Source organism: Ictalurus furcatus, chromosome 21, assembly GCF_023375685.1.
Source record: "Ictalurus furcatus strain D&B chromosome 21, Billie_1.0, whole genome shotgun sequence".
Classification (NCBI taxonomy): domain Eukaryota; kingdom Metazoa; phylum Chordata; class Actinopteri; order Siluriformes; family Ictaluridae; genus Ictalurus; species Ictalurus furcatus.
This window is the reverse complement of record NC_071275.1, coordinates 9,738,616-9,761,812: the sequence shown is the minus strand read 5'-3', so window position 1 is coordinate 9,761,812 and position 23,197 is coordinate 9,738,616. Positions and strand designations below refer to the sequence as shown.

Here is a 23,197-nt window from a genome sequence, read left to right as displayed (position 1 = left end):
ATAAACACTTCCCTTATAAAGTGAACACTTTATAAAGTAATAAAGTGTTACTTTTTTATCATTATTATTATTATTCTTATTGAACCATTCCTTCAAAATAGGTATGGTTATTATTCTAAAAGAAGAGAGCAATGTGTGACTCCCCGGAGCATTGTAAAAATGAATATCTGAGTGCCTGTGATAAAAGTCTGGCATGAATATTTTAAATGTGACCCATTTTTGTTGAAAAAGAAAACATCGTCGTGCCAAACCGCATACTCTGTAAGTGGATTGGCTATGTTAAATCGCCCCATAGCTGTGAACGAGTGTGTGAATGTGTTTGGGAAACACTGGCATCTCATCCAGAGTGTATTCCCACCTCACACTCAGTGTTCATGGGATTCACCACCACCCTGACCAGGATAAACCAGTTACTAAAGATGAAAGAATGAATGAATTAAGAATAAATTAATGCTGAAGCATATTTTACTGCTTTAAAGCCCATTTCTATCACCTTATTGCATCATATTTGGCTTGAACTACTAAAAGTTAACACAGATTGAGTCACAGTAAGTAAAAAACAAAAATGTAGCTGTCTGAGGTAATTCTGAGGTAACACCACCTGCGTCTGACATTTGTATTTCAATGCTTTAGCAATGCTGTAACTACCGTAATGTTCATGCTAATAAAGCTCGTCGAATTGAATTGAAACAGTGTTCGTGAAATATAACAAATAATCATTTTATGCATGGCCATAATTAACTATGAGGACAGCTTCAGAAGTTTCAGAAGGTTTTGTTTATTGCCTCCCAAATAGCATGTCTCCAGTTGTTTGTAGTTTACTATGCAGAATGTAGTCTATTATGTGGACTATGGTTCTCATTTGAGCTGCTGAGGACGATACTTTGTGATTTGGTTTGCCAGATTTAATCACCCATTATGTTTAACTCTCACAAGATGTGACACTTCCACACTTTAAGCAGACTTTTATTGAAAGATATGCACCACCCATCTGGCAAAGGTGTTGTAAGAGCCGTAAGTCATATTTCTTTATATCGATATAGATCTAATAATTGTGAATAATGCGCACTATAATATTTTAAACATTTCTGAAAACTTTGAAATTGAACCTCCGATAGCATTGCTTAATGATGATGATGTAATTTCCTGCAATGACCGTTAGTTTACAAAATTTAAGATCGGGGTGATAGTTTTTTGACCTTGTAACATTTTTGTTGTTTGTTTTCCAGTTAATTTTGTTAATAAACTAACAGTAACTTTAGGTAGAATCACAGTAAACATTAGCTGATTTTAGTAACGTTAGGTGATCACAATAACGTTAGCTGATCACAGTAGTATTACCTGATCACAGTAATGTTAGCTGATCACAGTAACGTTAGCTGATCACAATAATGTTAGCTGATCCCAGGAATGTTAGCTGATCCCAGGAATGTTAGCTGATCACTGGAATGTTAGCTGATCACAATAACCTTAGCTGATCACAATAATATTAGCTGATTGCAATAATGTTAGGTGATCACAATAATGTTAGCTGATTGCAATAATGTTAGCTGATCACAATAGCGTTAGCTGATCACAATAATGTTAGCTGGTCACAGGAATATTAGCTGATCACAATAATGTTAGCTGATCACAGGAATGTTAGCTGATCACAGGAATGTTAGCTGATCACAGGAATATTAGCTGATCACAATAATGTTAGCTGATCACAATAACCTTAGCTGATTGCAACAATGTTAGCTGATCACAGGAATATTCGCTGATCACAATAATATAATAATAGTATATTAGTATATTATATTATAATATATTATTATAAATAATAGCTGATTATAGTAATGCCAGGTGATCACTGTATCCATAAGCGATCACAGTAACACAAGTTGATTGTAGCAGCGTTACGTGATCGTAGCAGCGTTAGATGATCACCGTTATCTGAAGAGAAAGTGAGAGATAACTGTAAAACAAAATATTCAACTAAACTTGACTCAGAACAGTTTCTGGAAGAATGAAGGTATAACATAAAGACCAGAAATTGGCCATTGATGTAGTATACATCCAACACTGTGGTATACTGTATATGAAGTGGGTCACATTTCTGCAAAATTTTTAATCAGTCAGTAATCCTACTACATACTAGCCTACTACCAGGAGTAGTAGCCTATATAATCAACAGTGCATACTTCGCAGTATGCAAGTAGCGTATATTATTTTGATTAGAGGGAATATCTGTGTTCTGTACCTCTTGCTACAGTACTTAATAGTATGGAAATGTAGTACGCATTCAGTATTAACCTCTGAATGCGTATTATTTTAACCGTACTATGCGGTTCGAGGAGACACAGCCATGAAGGGAGCAGAGAGCTCTGGGCGGGAAAAAAAAAAAAAAAGAGGACGCGTGCGCCTCACGCTCGCATTTACAGTCGCTTGGTTGCGCGCGCCTGCAGCCGCGAGCCGCGAAGAATAGCAAGGCGCGTGCCGTGAGGAGAAGCAGAGAGGAGCTGTTACGTTTTTTTTTAAAAAAAAAAAAAAGAGAGAAAGAAAGAAAGAAAAGAAAGTAAGTGATGAAATTATTACATAAAATGCGATTTTTTTCGGTATTATTGTGCTTCTCTGTTATCGCTTATCACAGTCCAGTGATGTTTCAAATGTATGTGAACATTTAACTCAAACGGATCTAATATTTATATATATATATATATATATATATATATATATATATATATATATATATATATATATTAAAAAACATTCGCTTCATGATGTGCTAACCAACGGTTTCTGTCATGCTAACCGCTTGCTACAGTACAAAATAACAATATACATTTTTATGAGATAAAATGTGCTCTATTATCTTTGTTTATTCAAAGTAAACGAATAAAAGCTGTATATTTAGTTTTATATATACATATAGAGGCTACTAGATATAGTTATAGTTATAAGTAGGCTTAGTTTATAGCTATAATTAGGCTATTATTATTATATATCATCTGCAGTATAAATATGTCAGGCTGCATAGCAAATCATGTTCAGGATTCAGTGCCAGGTTCAGTGTGTCAAAACTTTTGGTCATCATGATGCCTTGGTATCACATTATTCCAGCTGAAAGGTCATTGCCTCTTTATGCTGCCAATCACAGCTTGCCTTGCTCATTGAAATACAACTGATAAATGGCTGTTAAAGGTTACCCTACTTTGCAGGCCCTACATCTGCTGTGATTTATTCTCTCCGAGAATTTTCCAGAAAATTCAGCCATCCTACAGAGGATTGGGATTTCACTGGAAGTGTGTGAAACAGTAGCGTTCGGTTTAACATTAAGGAGTTCTCGACGTCGAAGTCATACGGTATGTGATATGTGAGTAAAACGATATCTGCTGTGTTTCTTCCTTTAATTTAAGAGCTTAACAACATCTCTGTCATTAAAACAATATCATGACAGCTTCTGATCCTCTTCTGACAAAGAAACATGAGACCTTAAAGCCATCAAACTAGTTAGGAGGACATTCAGACACACTTTGACACACACACTCATACACATCTAGGGGTAATTTCGCTTAGACCACTATCACTTCTTGGTCACTGAACTATATATAACCGAATAATGAAGGTTAGGGTTAGCGTTAGCGTTAAGAATGGGTATTGCATTTGTACTTCTTTTTTATTTATTTTTATTTTATCCATACAAACAAAGTGGTACGAATTCTTAAGAATATGAATACTAACATTTTTTGAAAACGGTTAGTAGTCGTTTCCTCTGGTAATCCACATCTCATTCAGCTTGTCATTAAATTACACGAGGATCTAATTATCGAGCTAGCTAGATAACTAAATAGGAGTCGGTTGCAGGGTTTAATGGCAACGCTAATTGTACATGTCAAATTTGAAATATTTTCATGTATGAAGACTTGTTTGATTAACTGGGAAGACATAGAAGTGATAATTTTACAGTGAGAGTAGCTATGTGACCGAATGCTTTCGAATGACTTCAGATAATGTTATGTAAGGAATAACACGTGACAGACCATCTTATTCCGCTTATACCACAGCGCTTTGACAACGATTACAATGTTTAATTCATTAACGCACGACAAGTCGCACATTTCAGCTGTACAGTTAGATTTAATGTTGTGGTATGTCTGAGAGACAAGCTAGAGCAGTTCCTGTTATCATTTATGTTATAGCCACGATAAACAGTCGTTCCCTCACCAGCATCTCTCTCTCTCTCTCTCTCTCTGTCTCTCTCTCTCTCTCTCAGGACTTGGGACTCCTCTGTCCTGGGAAACTTTTCAAAGCACCTTCCGTTAATGTTAAATAGCCATCTCCTAGCAAAAACCTCACCACATCAACGATTATACCTACAAATCACACCTCGCACCTCCGGGGTTGTGGGTTCGAATTCCATCTCCACCATATATGTTCAGAGTTTGCATGTGCTCCTGCTTCGGGGGTTTCCTCCAAGTACTCCAATTTCCTCCCCTAGTCCAAAGACATGCGTTGTAGGCCAACTGGCATTTCCGAATTGTCCGTAGTGTGTGAATGGGTGTGTGATTGTGCCTTGCGATGGGTTGGCACGCTGTCCAGGGTGTCCTCTGCCTTGTGCCCCAAGTTCCCTGGGATAGACACCAGGCTCCTGCGTGACCCTGTGTAGGATAAGCAGTATGGAAATGGACGGATGGATTATTAGTCTTAGATTATGCGGAGCGTCTGCTGTACAACTCCCTGTGTATGAGCTGTTACTATAGAAACAATAACCCGTAACAAGTGTGTTAATATTAACCTATTGTTAACATTACAGCCGGAACTACTGTCTGAGCCATGCACGCTTTCCGACCAATCAGATTTGAGAATTCAGTCGCACCGATTACGGTCTGGAGAAACATGAACCAGTTGCAGCCATTCACATGCTTTATCTAAATTATTTAGCTGATGGTAGCTCGTTGTACTGGAGACTAGCTCAGAAAGGAGGGAGTTTCTGTAGATTATTCATTTTTTTTTCTGTCTATTGTGTGATCAGCAAACATGGATTGTTTAAAAAAAAGTCAACTACAATAATAAGAAGAATTCATCGCCATTTGTTCAGAGTCTGTGCTGAAATCAAAAGTGGTAATGTGAAGCACAACAAAACATACCACTTCAAATTGTCTTCAAAGTCAAAGAAATTCAAAGAAATCGTATGTAACTGAGCCTTTACAAAGTTTAGTTGGATACTCCTGCGTTAGGCTATTTCAATGTTAAAGTATCGTGATTTTTTTTTAGCAAATAAGAAAGGACCGGGTGAAAACACACTCGTGTTATTGTAAAAATCTGAGGATGAGAAGAATCATAGTACTAAAGCACTCAAGGACTTGAATGATCGTTAGGTAGAAGGGTGTTAGCATAGCCATCTAAGGCTTGTCTATCAGTGTGATTTACTGATTTCATGAAGATAGTATTTGAAGAAATTATTTAAATAATATTACTACCTGAGCTCAACTGTACTTACATTCTCATAAACCCAACATCCTACGTGAGCCATCATCCTTTTTTGGAAACTTTCTGCACTGAAATTGATGCACAGCATATGTCCACAGTCTCAAAACGTTTACTCTCTGGCACATTCACATCAACGTCTGCCAAGTTTCAGAAGTTCCACTACGCTGGTCTGTAAAAATAATCACACAGGAATATAGTATTGAGGATGTGTGGTACTTGAGACTCATTCCTGTCTTATAAAGGCATTTCCATTGCAATTAGTCATAAGGCCTTTTGGGCTTGCACTTTAAAGAGACTTATCCCTGGCTCCCAGCTGTAATCTTCCTAAATGCTTTCTCACTCGTCTTACTTTCCTAATCATTATTTTTTGGCAGTTCTTTTCTAACAGCACCTTAAAACTTTGATAATTGTATTGAACTGTCTCCGATGAAGGGTGTTTTTGAAGGCGCATTTTGTCTGATATGTTTTAGAAGAGAAGTCTGTGAAGTCTGATATGTTTTATCAAAGAGAAGGCGCTTTTATAAATATAGTATTAACCTAACCTTAACTATTCAGAATTTTTCACATTTTATCGGCTTTAGGGTCATCGCAGTGCCACAGTTAGTCCTGGTGTACGATTGGAGTTACCTCACAGTTGACTTTTTCAAAATACCGAAGTTTGTCCGATATTGATTTTTCCCTGCTCGTGATATTCTACATTCCATCATGCTAAACAATGTAATCATCCAGAAATGCTAGCCTAAGAAAAGACAAGAAAACATTCATCCTTGTGAGTGATAACTCGTACTAGTGTGCGCCGATGTTAAATCGTAATGCCCTTCTACTAGACCCATCCTAGTTCTCACTACAGCAACCTCCATTTCTTGGCCTAGAGGACGAGACTGCACTGAAACTCCTTTGGCTGAGTAATCTGTTACAGGATCCTCTCACATCGCCGCTCTGAGCGTAGTCATAACTTTATGATACATGACAGCTATCCAAAACACAGAAGACACATAAACTCTTTCAGCTTATAACAACAACTTGATATACTGACAATTTAAGAGATTTTTTTGGAAGAATCATTCTGATAAATACGTCTTTGTACGCTGTAGCATTGCAATTTTGCTTCACTGGAACTAAGAGGCTCAGACGTGTTCCAACAATGTGCGTTAAAGTTGGACTTGAAGAACTTGAGCGTCCTGCACAGAGCCCTGACCTCAACCCCACTGAACACCTTTGAGATGAGCTGGAACGCCGACTGCACCCCAGACGTCCTCGCCGAACATCAGTGCCTGACCTCACGAATGCTCTTGAGCACAAATCCCCACAGCAACGCTCCAAAATCTAGTGGAAATCCTTCCCAGAAGAGTGGAGTTTATAATAACAGTAAAGGGGAATAAATCTGGAATGGGACGTTCAACAAGCACATAAGAATGCAATATTGAGGTGTCCAGAAACTTTTGGCCATAGAGTGTGTAATGAAATTGTGATATTTTAGACTTTTTGTAGTACAGTGAAAATTTTTCAAACCCTGTTTGGCTTAGGTAAATATCTTACATATTAGCAGTAATGAGAGCTTGTTTAGTACTTGTCCAGATGTTGTTTGCACATTTAATCAAACCAGTGAAGTCCCCAAATTAAATTCCAGAAATTACAGGCTTACTTCCTGCAAAACATCCGATTAGCCTGAAATATCGAGCTCATGCATACTAATTCATCCTGCTTAGAGGGGATTGTGTTTATATTAAACCTTTGCAGGCTCTTTCCTCTTTTTTTGTGTGTTTTTTTTTGTGGGTGGGGGAGGTGTGGCGAGTTGTGCTACTCGATTAATTGTCTCCAGCATTCAGCAAGCTGAGTTTGTTTTGGTAACAGACGGCCCGAGGTCTCGCCTACACACTGCGTTTTGCCTGGTGATCTTGTGAATATTTAATATCACACCCGTGCGATCCTTGCAAAATTGAAAAGTAGTCGAGCACAGAGGATGTCCCGCCGCACCTCCACTTCAAAAGAAAATCGAAGAAGAACAACAGTAATGAAATTTCAAACAGCACACAGGCTCATCAGTATGTGCACCTGTGAGCTGAATTCAGGGTTGCTATGGAAACGATCGTCTCTGCTACAACCGACCCCGAACTAGCGGAAGAGTCTGCAGAGCGAGCCTTTTTGCACTGTGATATCAAAGCACTCCACTCTGCAGAAAAGGGAGAAGGCACAGACTTGAGAAAACATCTCGAGTGTAATTGGGTCATGACACAATTTCGGCATGTGGAGATCCAATTTGATCATTGCCGTGCTGACACCGAGGTGAGATTCGTAGGTCTTGGAGTTCACCTGCTCTGCTGAATGTTCATTTATCTGTCTGCAATAAAAAGAATCACATTTCAGTACGGTACAAATGTTCTGTCATGTTAGCAGGTGTTGCGGCAAGAAAATCAATATGTCAAGCTCAGTGTGAATATCAGCTCCTCTTAATCAAGTCATTGCTTCCTTTGGAGAATGGAAACAAAGAACTTGAAAGAACCTTGAAGTCCAATTTACAGAGAAATGCATCCAATCTAATCATGCAGCAAGACAGTGACGCACAAATATGTCAAATAAGTTTAGCAGGATGAAAAAGTGGAAGAATTTAGACTGGCCAAGTCAATCACCAGACCATAACCTAACTGAGGAGGAGACTGAAGGGAGGAAACCCGAAAGATGTGGTAAAAGCCTGTAAAACTTCACAAAAGAAGATTTTTTTCTCTTTTTTTTTGGTGATGTCAATGAATGAATGCCTTTTTATTGTCACTATACACATGTACAATGAAATTAAGAGCCACTCCTTTTTGTTCCGTGCAAACGTACATTCAATACATTCAATGGGTCACCAGCTTGATGCAGTTATTGCACGCAAGGGATATGCAACCAAATATTAAGTGTTATTTACTTTCATTTAGTTTAAGACTATCTGTTCCAGTAACCTAAAAATCGAGTGGTCTGCCATGGTCTAAATTGTTTAACACATCTAGATATAAATAACAGGAAATGAATGCTAAAAGCTATTGTCTCGTAATCTTTTGGTCTCAAGCCCAAATGTCATCAGTGTATAGCAAAAACGAAAGGATTGGCCTTGCAGTTCTATTACATTCGGGAGGCTGTATTTAACACCAGTTAAATTTATTATTATTATTATTATTATTATTATTATTATGGATTTTGCAGAGTTTTTTGGCCAAAATGGTCAAAAAGAGAAGATTGGCGGAAAATTTAGACCAAAGAATAAATAGGCCTACTATGAATATTTTACAAATAGTTTTAATGGTAGCCTAATGATTATTAGTGATGTAAAAAAAGCCATGTAGAAACATTACTTTTCTCCAAAAGACATATGAGCAATTTGTGAAAAGAAACATTTTCAATGTTGTTGTTTTTTTTTTTACTGTTTACTGCTGTGTTTTTAGCTACACGAGGCACTGCACATTTCTCCTTCATGGTTGGCAGGTCTGGAATTAATGTAAAATTGTACAAAAAATACAGTGCCTCAAGTTCTCCCCTGATGCATCATCAGCAGCCAGCACCATAATAAGGGACGTCAGGCTGGAACAGATTTACAGGAGACATTTAGGACACAGAAATTGGAAGAAATATAGAAAGTCAGACACTGCGAAAACCCATCTGGCTAAAGAGGATTCCCCTAGAACCAAATAGACACTACAGAGATATACCAATAAAACCCGCTGCCGTGCTGATTGAGAGAGAAAGTGCATATATGTGATTTTGAGAGTAAGCAGCATTTGAGAACTGGGATGCTAATTAAATGGAAGCCAGTAAAACGGATACCCGCTGTGCCGCCGTGGGCCTGGAGGAAAGGATGACAAAAGCAGCATTCAACTAAGACCCATTGGATCATACCGAGCTAATAGCTCAACTAAAGAAATAAATTAGTCCCAAAGTTAGATGTAAGTTAAAGAGAAAAGAGAGAGACTAACTAATTGAAAGTTTGAACGCGGAGCACGCGGACTGTAAACGACGTCCGTGGGCGCTTATAGGCCTACAGTTGATCGCAAGCTGTTCGAGCGTTTAATTAAAAAAAAGACAGGGAGAGAAGTAGCGAAGCAAATCAGTTACAGATTGGAGAATTAATGTGCTTTTCGAGGCATGCCAGAAGAAAGCCACTCGCTTCGTTAACTAGAAAACGCTTGCCATGGGTTGATGGAAAAAACAAAAACAAAAGTGGCGGTCCTTGTTTATTTTTTGAAAGTATTATTGAAAGTAAACTATCCATGCCTTCTATTTTGAAGAAAAAAATAAATAAAAATTAGACCTGTGCATCTTCTTCTATTGTTTCTATGGCAACACACTTCTGCATCATTCTGGGGGAGACTAGAAAAGGCGTCTGGAGAAATGTCTCTTTCCTTGAGCCTGCTTTTATGTTGCTGTCTCCTGGCGGATGGAATGTGACAGCTTGCCTTTAAACGATCAGGGAGATAGTAAAAGCCCAGAGCGGATCGCTGAGATTTCAACACGAAGGCCTTGGGGAGCAAGCCATGCCTCAGAATAACCTTGCAGAAAGTATTCTTCACCGTTCACATTTTTATCTTTATAAGCGAGAGGTTCCGAAACGATCGTCTTGACTTTCAGAGTTAATTGAGAAGAGAGTCCACGGTTTAAAAAACGACTTTCGTTTAAGACCCATATTAAAAGCTTTGGATCCTGTCAGCTATTGGACCTCCACGGGGCGACATTAGAAAATGAATCTAGCAAGTCTTCGCGTGATAGAGAGAGTCGAAATGGGAGAGAGAACCCACCTCATTTACAGCATGATTGAGCTTGATTAAGTGCTCAGCACTTTTGGGAGTCTGTACGTACTTAACACTCCATCACCAGAGACCCGGAGCACTCCACCTGTAATAAGCCAGTCAAATCATTATTACAGTACAATTAGATGGCTTATGATGCAAACATGCCTGCCAAAAATGAGTCTGGTAATCGAGTTTTTCCGGCGGTTCATCCAGTCATTGAGACACCATCTGATCTGCCTAAAAATTCGACGAATGATGCAGGAACTTTTTGTCGTTTGGGGGAATTATAAAGTGGATGTTTTTCTCATGTGTTCGCAGGTACCCAAGCCCCCTTTGAAGCCGTTTTGGTGCCACAGTAGGGTTTAGAGCTTAACACAGCATCCGATATTAATTAGGTTTGACTTTGACGAGTGCAAAAACCCAGTGCCGTGTCATGCTAACCAAGCACAGGTCTCTGGTGAAATGAAGTGTCGGTGTAATGAGAAATCCACGATGCCATACGACGCCGCTTCAACGAAGGCCTCGGTGGAATTAATGTATTCCTTTGATGCCTCTCCTTGTAGGTGTCCTTGTAAGTGTTGGGAGAAAATAAGGGAGTTGTTGCTTGGTATAAGATAGGGAATGAAGCAGATGGGGGGGTAGGGGGGGAGTGAGAAAGGTGGTTGCTTGGTTACTGATGGGATGCTAAGCTGTGCTACAACAACCCACTTCAAGCTAATTGTGTACACAGCTGAGGAGAGCCGCAGCAGAACGGTCGTGCAAGAATCGATTGCATAAACAGCCGCATTGTTCCAAATGAAGCACTGTATCTCTCGATCCGTTTCTCTCTCTCTCTCTCTCTCTCTTTCTCTCTGTCTGCTCAGATAAAAATAGGAGTAAAAAAATACTCCTGCATGAATATCATTTGAAGAGGGTCAGAGGAGTAGGCTGAGTAGTGAAATGATTCAGTCATACAGAGACATGAAGTGAATGAGTAGTAACATGCCACTATGTTGTGGTTTTTACAGTATGTCTTAAAATGATGGGCGAATCGTTTAGATATAAATGGAAATCAGTTTAATTTCATGTGCTTACCTGGTTTTCCATAGGCTGTTTGATAAGTTCTCTAAAAGTGATAGATATTATCAGCTGTAATGGACATTAAACAACCAGGGTTTTTTGTATTCAGTTTTTTTTTCTTCAGCTATTCCTGGGTACGTTTAATTAAAGTTATGCGCATATGCAGGGAATGACAAGCTTATATAATATATATAACTCGTCTCATGGTTAAACATGCGTGGAGCGAATAAAAACACTAGCCTGACTCAAGAGATCTTTTAAGGGTGATACAAAGACAGAACACCACAGCTCGTGGCCAGATGGCCAACTGTGCAACATTAGAACCACATTATAAACTTTGTTAGAAGAGAATAATAATTGTATACACGGTCGTTTTGTGGTCAGTTTTAACTAGTTGGTCATATGTTATTACATTACTTTAGCTTCCATTTTTTAGCCAGGTCACTTAGGTTTCCAGGCAACCAACATGGAGGTTTTACTTGCCCGGTGGGCTAGCTAAAGAATTTATGATTTGTCCACCCGGAGTTTTGCGGAGATCAGCATATCAGCAGGATTGTAACAAGCACAACCTAACCCCTAATGATCACTATCTTTTCAATTCAACCCCTTTAGAACACCAAGGAAGTGATCGGTCAGGGCAATGGCGGTGCCCGCGGCTCACGAGTTCCACTGGCAGAACCTGGCACGCCTCTCGAGCGGGCGTGTCTATCACTCTCTGGCCGAAGTCGGAGGTCAGCTGTACATGCTGGGGGGCTGTGACGCCACCGGACGACCCACCAACTGCATGGAGCTCTACTGTCCGGAGGTGGACCAGTGGCTGAGCCTGCCCCCGATGCCCACGGCCAGAGCGGGCGCTGCCGTAGCAGTGTTAGGCAAGCAGCTTCTCGTGGTGGGAGGCGTAGGCAAGGAGCAGCACCCTCTCAAAGCTGCGGAGGTGTACAACATGGAGGAGGGCAAGTGGAGGAAGAGGAGTTCGCTAAGGGAGGAGTTGATGGGGCTCGCTATTACTGTTAAAGGTTGGGTTTTTTAGCATTTTTGCCGATATGAATAAATAAGTCAGCGTTCTCTAAAACAGTAGACAGACTGCTAAAAAAGTTCATAGGCTGTTTTAAATTCAGAACTGTTAACTATTTTATTATTTAAACGGTATGTTTATCTTTTAATTGAAAATTGTATCTTCAATATGCCGTATGTTTTTTTTATTCTGAATAAGATAACAGGAAACTGAAGCGTACAGGACGGGTTTTATTCGCCCAAATCACACACTTCAGTTTAGGTGAAAGAGTTTGTTGTGAAAGGTGGTGAAATGTTCGTCCGTGTCTGTGTGTAATCAGATGGCAGAGCCTTCGCTGTTGGTGGAATGGGAGCAGACCTGCTGCCCAGAAGCGTTCTCCAGCAGTACGACCTTCGGAAGGACGTCTGGGCCCTTCTGCCGCCCATGCCCACCCCTCGCTATGATGCTAGCATCTGCCTTCAGGGATCCAAGATATATGTAGCAGGTTCTGTGTGTGTGTGTGTGTGTGTGTGTGTGTGTGCGACTTTATAACTGTCAGAGCATTTCAGAGACTTTTGTGTGTGTGCATGTGCATTTGTACGCCTCTCTCCATCTGTCAGAACATTTCAAGGCTGTTCTTGTGTGTGTGTGTGTGTGTGTTTGTGTGAATCCCCTTCTGCCTGTCAACCTATTTCAAAAAATACCCCCCCCCCCCCCAGGTGGGCGTCAATGCAAGCGTTTGGTAAAAGCATTTGAAGTTTTTGACATGGACAACCGCACCTGGTCTTCGTTACCCAGCATGCCTTGTAAGAGATCCTATTCCGGGGTGCTGTGGGACAACACAGGGCGCCTCTGCTGGCTGGGAGGTCTTCGTCAAGGAGGCATCCATCAGAGCTCCAAGTTCACCAAGAACGTCAGCATCTTTGACACCAACCAGGGTATGATATATTAAGTACTCCTCCCCCCCCCCCCCCCCCTTGCATTTTTCCATATTAGTGTAGTGTTACAAGCTGGAACTGAAACGGACATAACTGGAATTAACTACACAAATAGGCAAATTTTAAAAAAGTACAAGTTTTCATTGCATAAGTATTCACCGCAGTTGATGTGAAACACCAAAATTAGTAACTACAGAACTACTTGATTGGAGTCTAACTGTGTGGAATTAAAGTGTCGTTATGAATCCATCTGCTCCTGGGAGGCCTGAGAGATTGTTGTAGAACATATATAAGTAAACAGCAAGCTATCAAAAATATATCAATAAAGTTTATTCAGAGTGAACATCTCAAGAAGAGTGCCAATAAATATGTGAGTCTGTCTAGAGGAGGCCATCAACCAAAAGTCAGTGACCGGGTATAAAGGGGAGTTAGTCTGAGAATCAACCACCCTTTTGGTGTAGTTATACCGAGATTGCATATGTTCCCTTGGATGAGAAAAGGAAACATAAAGTGTGTTATCAGGGTGTTGGGCCACCATAACAGCTTCACTCCAGCTCTCAGGAATTGTACTTCTTGGTGTACGCACACAAATATGCTGAAGGATGACTCAGTTGACCTTATGCCCTTGTTTTCTCTGTAATCCATTGCTTATGGTTGTATGTTCGTCTTTGTAATGAGGGGTTTGTGCATTGACGCTATTCTGGTGGATTGCGGTGGCCCAAAACACCTTACTAACAGGCCGTATACATGAGGAATATTCCACATATGGCATCTATATCATATGTACATAATGTGTAATCCACTTAAAAATGCACTGTCGGTAAGAACAATGACAAACTACGTTTAGCGAAAGATAAGTACGTACTTACCGAAGAAATCATTTTTTTCTGGCAGAACTCATTTTTCATCCAGAACAAGGTAATTTTTCAAAATCCAACAGCACATGGATCTGAAGGATCATTATACTGCACAACTTTATTCGCATTCAGAGATAACTGCCATTTTCTGTTCGATTTTGATTCACATTAGCTCCAGGGGGAGAAAAAAAAGCTAAAAAAGAAGAAAAAAAAAGATGATGGGAAGAAACAAGGTGTGACAAAATGTACGGCTAGCCGAAATGAGTTATTGATTTCTCTGCAGGTACTTGCTGTTTGCTTTTGCCCTCTACCGTTCCCGTTCAAATGTGATCATTCCTAATCAGGCTCACAGAGCAGAAAAAAACGCATAATAGTATTTTTTTCCCCCTTTTGTAGCCCAGAAGGTGCCTTGTATCTTGGGTAGGCGAAGGCGGTAGGTCATTGTTAACCCCTCTGCTCATCGCACACACTGCAGTAATAAATCATTTATCTTTTTTTTTTTTAATTATTCCATTACTGCAGCGCGTGTCACTCTACAGATGTTGTAGGCGTGCTCAGAGGGAATCTAGGAGATAACGCCTAGATATCTAATTTCCCTCGGCTGGGAACTAAAAGAGGCAATAAAATAATAAATCTTCCAATCTAATATAGCCCGCCTATAAGATCGATAAGATCTGGGTGTGCATCGCAGGAGGGTGATTCAACAACACTGTTCAGAACCAGATGGCAATTCCTTATTTACAGAGCTGTTGCTCTTTTTAGTTCATCCTCATCGAGTCCATCTGTTCGTCTGTCTTCACGCAGCCTGACATGGAGATTTCAGGAAAATGACACTTGATAAGCAAGATAAATGTGTTTGTTTGTTTATTTATTTATTTATTTTTAATGATTTGTCACAAAGCCATTTAAATCCCATATAGAGCTGTGTATTAAAACGTGTCCAACTCATTTTTTTTACGGTCCTCAGAAACGATTTGAGAGATATTAAGTGAGATTACCACCTCGTACTAAAGTAAATAAATAAAAAAATAAATAAATAATCTCAGGATTTTTGGGATAAGGCCACAGAGTAAGATCTAGCCTGCCAAGAATCAATCAATATGTAGTGCAAAGTTGCTAAACTCCCCATTTTTCAATCAAGTCAGGTAGTCGAGCAAAAAAAAAAAATCAACCACCCAGGCCATACTGATTAATTTACTCAAAAAGCAAATAGGGACTATTGGCTGTGGGAACAATACTAAAGAGCAACGCTTGGCTTTCTCTCGCTTCAGATTAATAACTGATTTGGGAAAGTCATTAGGTCTGGGATTGCTTTATTGCAGCTACACATGCAAGCCAGCATGAAGAAGAAAGCTGTTGCAGCATCAGAGACAAAGAAAATAAATGGCTTTAGGCTCTGGCATCTATTCACCAATCTTCTTCTGGATGGCAGCATTGCTTTTTCTGGCAGCCAGATGTAACGTGGAGTGTAAATAATATGCCAAACTAATGTCTAATGCGTGAAATACAGAGGACTGAGAATCTCAGTTCTTCCTCCTCAAAGTGTTCCGGCTCAGCGCTTTATTGCAAACTTACAGTCCTTACAGTGACTATTACAGGAAATTAAATCCATTCCGTCAGATCTAATCATAGGCGACATCTTCAAAACACAAAGTCTAAACTTGGGCGGCTTCAGGAGTTTGCACCCAAACTCCAGATTTTTCTACATTTACATATTCAGAGACGAGATGAGCACGACGGTGCAGTGACGGTGGTAGCGTGAAAGCTTTTAAAGATGATCGGTGAGCAGAGGAGATGAGAGAGCTGGGCAGAGTAAAGGACTAAAGCACTGCTGCATCATTTTCTGTAGGTAGAGATGAAGCAGAGATAAATCCCCACTGCAACCCTTTCTGCAGGTAGTCAAACAGCATTACGGGTAATACAGGAAAAAAAAACAAAAAAGTGAAAATGGAACAACATGTCAATCAAAGACGTTTTGAGTAAATGGATGTGTAAATATTCACTACAGGATCTTGGTTGAAGTCTGAACAAACCGTTTCCATGAAGACGAAGCGGGCAGACTTTGTGGCAGCCATCGTACGAGGAAGAATGGTTGTTGCTGGTGGACTGGGTATGTTTCCAAAAAAAAAAAAAAACACCACTTATATTGACTACACATTCATCAGGAGCTGTAAGCCTGTATATTGTTTTTGTTACGTGTTTGTTCAACTGTAGGTCATCAGCCCTCCATGCTGGATACTGTCGAGGCTTTCCATCCTGAAAAAAGAAAATGGGAGAGTTTGGCTCCCATGGCAACTCCTCGCTGCTCTGCCTCCAGCATCATGATCCGTGACCGCCTGTTGGTGGTGGGGGGTGTCAATCAAATCCCGAGCTCCGCCCACGAGATTCTTTACGTGAAGGACGAGGAGGTTGTTTAGCCGTTCTGTAGTCCGACAAAAATTTGCCTTCCTCATGACAGTAGACTGCTAAACATGCTTGCCTGTTGTAGAATCTTTGATAGGAAAATTATACAAAATCAAATAATATAACATCCAAAGCACAAAGCCTCCAGCTATAGTTCTCATTGTTCTCTATTCGACAGCACACACACAGGGCAAAAGACAATACACTTGAATACTGTAGACAAGCATGAGAGAATGTAGTTTATATTATATACGTTATGTATTTTAAAGTGACTAAGTATTGGACTCTGTGTTATTCTAAAGAAAGTGTCTTCTGAGATATTTGCAGGGTATTTTTGTAGCTTTACTTAAAACAGTCAGGTTGCTATTGCTGTAGATTTGTACTCCCGACTATGGCCTTGAGAATTCTTTCGGTTTCTCTCTCACAAAGTGAAGTTTATAGCCAAAACACGTGCACCGTTGAGGTAGCCTAGTCAAATTACTCTTTATGTCAGCTGTTTTCGGTGCCTGTGTTTTGTGAATTGTGATGTATTGTAACAAGCTCCTTAGGATATGAATTTCTGACTGTTTCTGGGAAATGTTATGTTTCAGAATAGCTTGTTGGAGATTTATCTCCATAGCAGTTTGATCCATAGAGTAGCTCTGGGGGACATACCAGGTAATTTATAATAATAGATTGTGTAATAATGGGCCTCATTTATCAGGCTTTTAATAAAGTTGTGTGTAAACACTTTCGTAGGCCAAACCGAATCGAAAACTCTCAAACTGAAAAGTTTTTAAAAAAAACAAGTGTCTAAATGTCGAAAGAGTCTAAGTGATGTGCAAGAAATTTTCCAGTAACGCAGCTCAGCCATTGCAGCGTATCAGCTACCTTAGACACACACTAACTCTTCCTCCTGTTATAGGGTGCTATTAATTTTGTCCTCATCGAATGGCTAGACTTAATTGATGTTTTCTTGACTGAATTCCACAAAATGTTTATGTTTATGTTTATGTATGCAAATGAAGTTTGATAGATGAGGCCCCACATGTCTATGATTCCAGGTTTTGAACTTAAATGCACAATTTGAAGTCTTGCTCTTAGTACAGAATGAAGGTATTTTAATGTATTATTTAATAATAATAATAATAATAATAATAACGATTATGCACCGTTGTGAGTGAGATGAAAAATTCACATTTCCTGTCAGTATTTGTTTAACAGAAAAACAACCAGAGCAATAAAAGTCCAGCACAATGTAACAAAAGCCGATTTTGTAGAAAGGACTGCACCATTGCATTTCATTGCATTAAACAAGCTATGTTGCTTATTCAAGTCTTTGAATCGTGCTTTACTCTCCCCCCCCATATTCAGCATGTTCACCTGGATCTTGTAACCTGTGCATTGTAAAGGCTTCAATTGACCTCCACTGCCCTTTCTTTTGTCTCCTTTGATTTAATCATGTCAGGTACCTGGCACTCTGCCAAATCTTGGCAGGGAAAGTACTTTACCGTGAGTGAGAGGAGACTTCAAAGTCCTAGCCACGGGGTTTATTTGTCCTTATCGATTTTCTTCCTCTGTCTTGTACATCTTGCAGAGGCGAACGTCTGCTAGTTACAGTGTCCCTCTCGCTCAGCCTTACATTACAGGAGCTCAGTTAAAAAACACTAGTGCGCACACTTATAAGGTTGTTCATCAGCTAAATGAGCTTCAGGATGATGTATGAGCCAGTTTAGCTCTAATTAGGCAGTGCCACCGACGCCAGATTTTAATGAAGTCAGAGTTCCACTTGCCGCAAGCTGAGCAGCTGGTTGAAATAAGGATCATCTTGCCTTAATGTTTTTCGGATTGAGTCGTCAGAGCTTACAGTGTATTTAACTCTGTGTATATGATGATGGCCAACACAAGACCACAACTTTACAGACTCCGCCCCTTTGACACAAGGCTTCAAGCTGTGCGTGTGTGCCTGTGTGTCTCGAGAGCTTTATGATGAATTAAATTATGTCTAGATTATGGAGGAGTGATTTATTATAACCCTGAGTGTGTAATTATGTCATATAACACTTGGTGGCACTGTTATACAGTAAATGTGCTGCAATAATATGGACCAATTGATCAATCGAATACTTTTAGTAATATATATGTATATATGAATCTGAAGATATCTACTGAAAGTATATTGTGTAATATCGTAAATACAGTTATCACAATGATTAATTCATAGCATGTACATACAACAATTAAATCATTAACCTGTTGTATATTATTAAGTATTAAAAACGTCCTGTAAGACCTTTTTATCAAAAGCAACAGAAATTGAGCGTCTGCAATCAAAAATTGTTGCCTCAGCTTTATTCAACCTGTTCGTAAAGGACGGTGGAATAACCGAGAATAACTATTTTTTGGGGGCATTTTTAAAACCCATCATCTTTATTATTTTATTAAGGCTGCTATCTTTAGTTATTTTTAGCTGTCAATACTAGCAGTAGTACTTTTAAATACTTGTAATTGCTTTTGCAGTCATGTTCAGTGTTATGCTCTTATTTAATGATAGGATGATACTTCAGAATTTTTGATGAGATCATAGTTTACTTCAAAACTTCAATGAAAAAAATGGTGCTACCATTAACATAGCACTTCAAAAAGCAAGACATGTAGCAAAAAGTTTAGATACCTTGGTTAGCACACTTGCCTCAGACTTCCAGGGTTGGGGGTTCGATTCCTGCCTCCGCCCTGTGTGCATAGAGCTTGCATGTTCACTTGCATGTTCTGTGCTTCGGGGGTTTCCTCCGGGTACTCCGGCTTCCTACCCCAGACATGCACTGTAGGCTGACTGGCATTTCCAAATTGTTCGTGGTGTGTGTGATTGTGCCCTGCAATAGGTTGGCACCCTATCTAAAGTGTGTCCCCTGTCTAGTGCCCCAAGTTCCCTGGAATAGGCTCCAGGCTCCCCTGTGTAGGATAAGCGGTACAGTAGATGGATTGGTTATGCCAGTGTGCATGTGAACTCTGGTTATATACTCTATATAGCCAAAAGTATGTGGGCCAGACCATGACACCGATATGTGCTTGTGAAGAAACATACTTGTGTGGATTTGTGTTCATTCAGCCACAAGAACATTAGTGAGGTCAGGCACTGCTATCAGACAAGGAGACATTCCAGTTCATCCTGAAGGTGTTCAGTGGGGTTCAGGTCAGTGCTCTGTGCAGGCCAATTGAATTCTTCCACTCCATCCTTAACACACCACGTCTTCATGGAGCTCACTTTGTGCACACGGGCCTTGTAATGCTGGAACAGGTCTGGGGCCTCTAAGTTCCAGTGAAGGGAAATTGTAAAGCTACAGCGTACAAAGACATTCTAGACAGTTGTGTGCCTCCACCTTTGTGGCAAATGTCTGTGAAAACCCACACATGTGTACTGTACGATGGTCAGATGTCCACATTATTTTTATATAGTGTATATTTATTCATTCATTCATTTGTTCATTCATTTGTCAGTAACAGGCTTGTCCTGATCTTATCTCTGAAACAATTGCTGTGAGGCAGAAATACACCCTGGATGGGACAGTAGCCACATAGCTCATCCACCTACTGGCATGTTTTTATGAGGTAGGAGGAAACTGGAGAATCCAGAGGAAACCCACACAGGCTCGGGGAACTCCACACAGACAGGCAGCAGAACTACCCACTGTTTCACGGTGCCACTCAACGATATAGTATTTAATATATCATAACATTAAGGAGGTATTTCTCTAAATAAAACAAGATTCAGTGGCATTTGCATGCTCTTCAGCAGGTCACTTTAATTCCTGATGTTACATTTCCATCGTAATGCCTGAGCTTAACACTTGAGCAAACTGTGAAACCCTAATTAGATCTTCTAGTCTTCATGTACTTAAACAAGAGCTCTAATTTAATTAAATATTTTACCTCTCAGTACAGTGACATTCCTAGCTGTGGAGTATTTTTTTTTTACTAAGTGAGTCATCAACGGTGCAAATCACACATTTTAGAGTGCAGGTATAACGTTCTGCTCCAAAACCTTGCTACGGTGCTACTAGCTAGTGCAGAGGTGTCAGACTCCAGCATCTCTTTTAACACGTCTGATTCAATGCCTCAGATGAATACTGACTTTTACACTGGGTGAGTTTCATGTCTTAGAATCTCATTGTCTAATGTCTCTGTGGTTGTATTATCTGAACAGTTGGATACAGATGATCTAATATTATGAGAAAGTAAAATATTTTTCGACCCTATTAACACCACACTGTCTACAATGGCTAATTTTAATCTCAAAAACATCATGTCTATCTCTACAGTGCTGGTTAAAGTAATGCAAATAACGTACCTAAAGTTGTTTATATATTTTTACAAAGTTCTTGAGCCTGCAACTTTTTTTTTTAACCAGTGACAAGTTGAAATAACATCTTTGAAGCCGAATGCAAATGTGTGTGGTGGATGCTGAAGCTGAATTATTTTGTCCATTGTCCCGTTGAATGTCTATTGTGATTCCATTAATATGAAGCATAAGGAAATAGAAAACAATTGCACCTTTTCTCATGTTTTTATTGGACGTATGCAAAATGATGATAATTTTTATGTGATTTAGGAGGTGCGACTCAAATAACCAAGTTTCATTTTGCTATTTATCTCGCCATAAATAAAAGCTCACCATGAACAACTATTATAACAACCATGAAATAGTTGTAAAAGAGATCTGGGACATTTTATGAAACATCGTGCCAATGTACCTTCCTTATTCTTCCATTTTGAGGCTAACACTATAATCTGAGCAAGTCTATCCTAATCTATTTCTAATGTTAAGATGTGGATGTGTTTGTAGTATGCGGTTGAGTTAAATATCTTCATGGGAGCAGCAAGAGCTGCAATTGATTTGCTTGGTTGTCATGACAAGTGGTTACAGGTACAAGGGGCATGCTGTTGGCATGGGGTGGTGTGATGTGGCCTGATACGAAGCAGCGTTATTGTTACCACCCCCAAAGTGTTTTATTCCTCTTAAACCACAGAAATTTGCAGACTTTTGCCATTTTTTAAATGTATTAATGAACAAGTTGAGATTGTTAAGAATTTATATATAAAGTAGACACATGTAATGTTGCGCAACGTCCCTGAGAAAAGTTATTTCCTGTTATCATGCTATATTACGTTGTATAACAACTCTAACCACCATATTCACTCCCTCACCAGCCGTCTTGCAAAAAAAAAGCGGCTTTTCTTGTTACCCAGGAACTGGAAAGTGCAAACTCCTCTGTCTTGAAGACTTTCCAATAGGGGAAACTTCCTGACCTTTACCAAGTGCAGACACTGAAGACTCATTCCATAAATGTTGAATGAACAGCAGAAGTACAGTACAGTACAGTCCGAGCTGTGCTGTTATAGAAAACTAATCAACACCTTCCGATTCAAGAATTCAACATTGTTTAACCGTGTTTGCCTTCAGAACGACTCGAAAGATTTAATGTAGTGATTTAGTGCGTGTAATTCTATTCCCTTTCGTTAAGTGTATTAAACATGGACGAAATACGTGTCATATTTAGCTGAAAACACATTTGTAAATCTGTTGCCTCTTGCACCAAGCCTAGAAAGCTGAAATTCTTGGGGGCATTCAAGGCGACACTCTCTGGGGTTGAAGTACCTTTGTAAAGACACGGTTAATGCTAGTGTCAAGCTATTCTATAACCAGGCCTTCCTGTGCACGGTGCCTCCTGGCTCCTTCCACTCGGGCACTTAAGCGGTCATGTGACGTCCCTAATCCTTGGATGGCCGTTGACCTCCTATGCAAAGTGGGTCATTTCCCTCTGGTAGTCTGCCATTGGGGATGGCGCCCATACTGTATGCCGAGCCCCGTCTGAGATTTTTCCACATTAAGCAGGCTAAGTAGTGTGCAGTGCTGCTCGGAATGTAATCTCAAATGGCTTTCGACACAGGGTATGGCCACTTAACAATGATGGGGGGGTGGCAGGGTAATGGGAGCTCAGCACACCAAAATAGCAGACTTAGAAAAACAAGAAGAACAAGGTTTTTTGTTGTTGTTGGTTTTTTTTTTTTTTACCGTGTTTTACAAAGAAACAAGTAAACTGGGAATCTCCCATGACGTTTATGAGCATTAGGAATATGATTTTCTTTAAAAAATAAATAAATAAATAAATAATAATCCATTCAAATTGAATCCTGAATTTAGCAGATCTAATGTTTCAGTGTATTAAAATGTAAAAACATAATGATTTAGGATCTGCTGCATGTCTTTCCCTCATTAACATGCTAGGTTCTGTAAATGTACTACTTGGAAACACTTGGAATATCCTTCAACATTTCAACTGCTACTAAACTTTTTGTTTCTTCTCATTTGTCAGAAATCGGCATTTCCCCTTAGATTTGCATCATCGTATTATTGACAGGCCTGGCTAAGTAAGAAATAAAACACGAAAAGGTGTGCTGTTATAGGAAAACAATCAATAAAGTGGATTATTTTCCTATAACAGAATGTTCATAATGTTTGTAGTTACATTTAACATGTGGAACGTCTGTGAAACAAGTTAATTTCTGTTTTCACATACTTAATAGCAGCTATAAACAGCCATTCCCTCAATAGAATCTCTTCTTTGTTGATTGAAGTTATTAAGATGGAAAAAAAAATCACAGCTTGACGCCTCCACGACTTAAAGTTACTGCTTTATCTCTGTCTGGTACAATGCGCTGACACTGGAGACA

The 23,197-nt window shown here is 39.6% G+C and overlaps 1 protein-coding gene across 2 annotated transcripts; it reads left to right on the top strand.

The window, feature by feature from the left end:
• Positions 1-1,861: 1,861 nt before the first annotated feature.
• klhdc8a (kelch domain containing 8A) lies at positions 1,862-17,737 on the top strand. 2 transcript variants are annotated; one of them, XM_053653502.1, is made up of 7 exons: positions 1,862-2,557; positions 3,201-3,355; positions 11,907-12,310; positions 12,629-12,793; positions 13,008-13,226; positions 16,092-16,193; positions 16,298-17,737. In XM_053653502.1, exons 3-7 carry the CDS (start codon positions 11,935-11,937, stop codon positions 16,498-16,500), a joined length of 1,065 nt encoding a protein of 354 aa, XP_053509477.1. In that variant the 5' UTR covers positions 1,862-2,557; positions 3,201-3,355; positions 11,907-11,934; the 3' UTR covers positions 16,501-17,737. The 2 variants fall into 2 exon arrangements, with proteins under 2 accessions (XP_053509477.1, XP_053509476.1); XM_053653501.1 differs by lacking the exons at positions 1,862-2,557; positions 3,201-3,355 and having other exon boundaries at positions 10,141-12,310.
• Positions 17,738-23,197: the final 5,460 nt, after the last annotated feature.

Bases quoted from the DNA above. Each gene is read 5' to 3' on its own strand.
- klhdc8a (XM_053653502.1), top strand. From the start codon at position 11,935: ATGGCGGTGCCCGCGGCTCACGAGTTCCACTGGCAGAACCTGGCACGC. The intron at 12,794-13,007 runs GTTCTGTGTGTG...CCCCCCCCCCAG, and splicing joins ATCCAAGATATATGTAGCAG to GTGGGCGTCAATGCAAGCGT. The intron at 16,194-16,297 runs GTATGTTTCCAA...GTTCAACTGTAG, and splicing joins GGTTGTTGCTGGTGGACTGG to GTCATCAGCCCTCCATGCTG.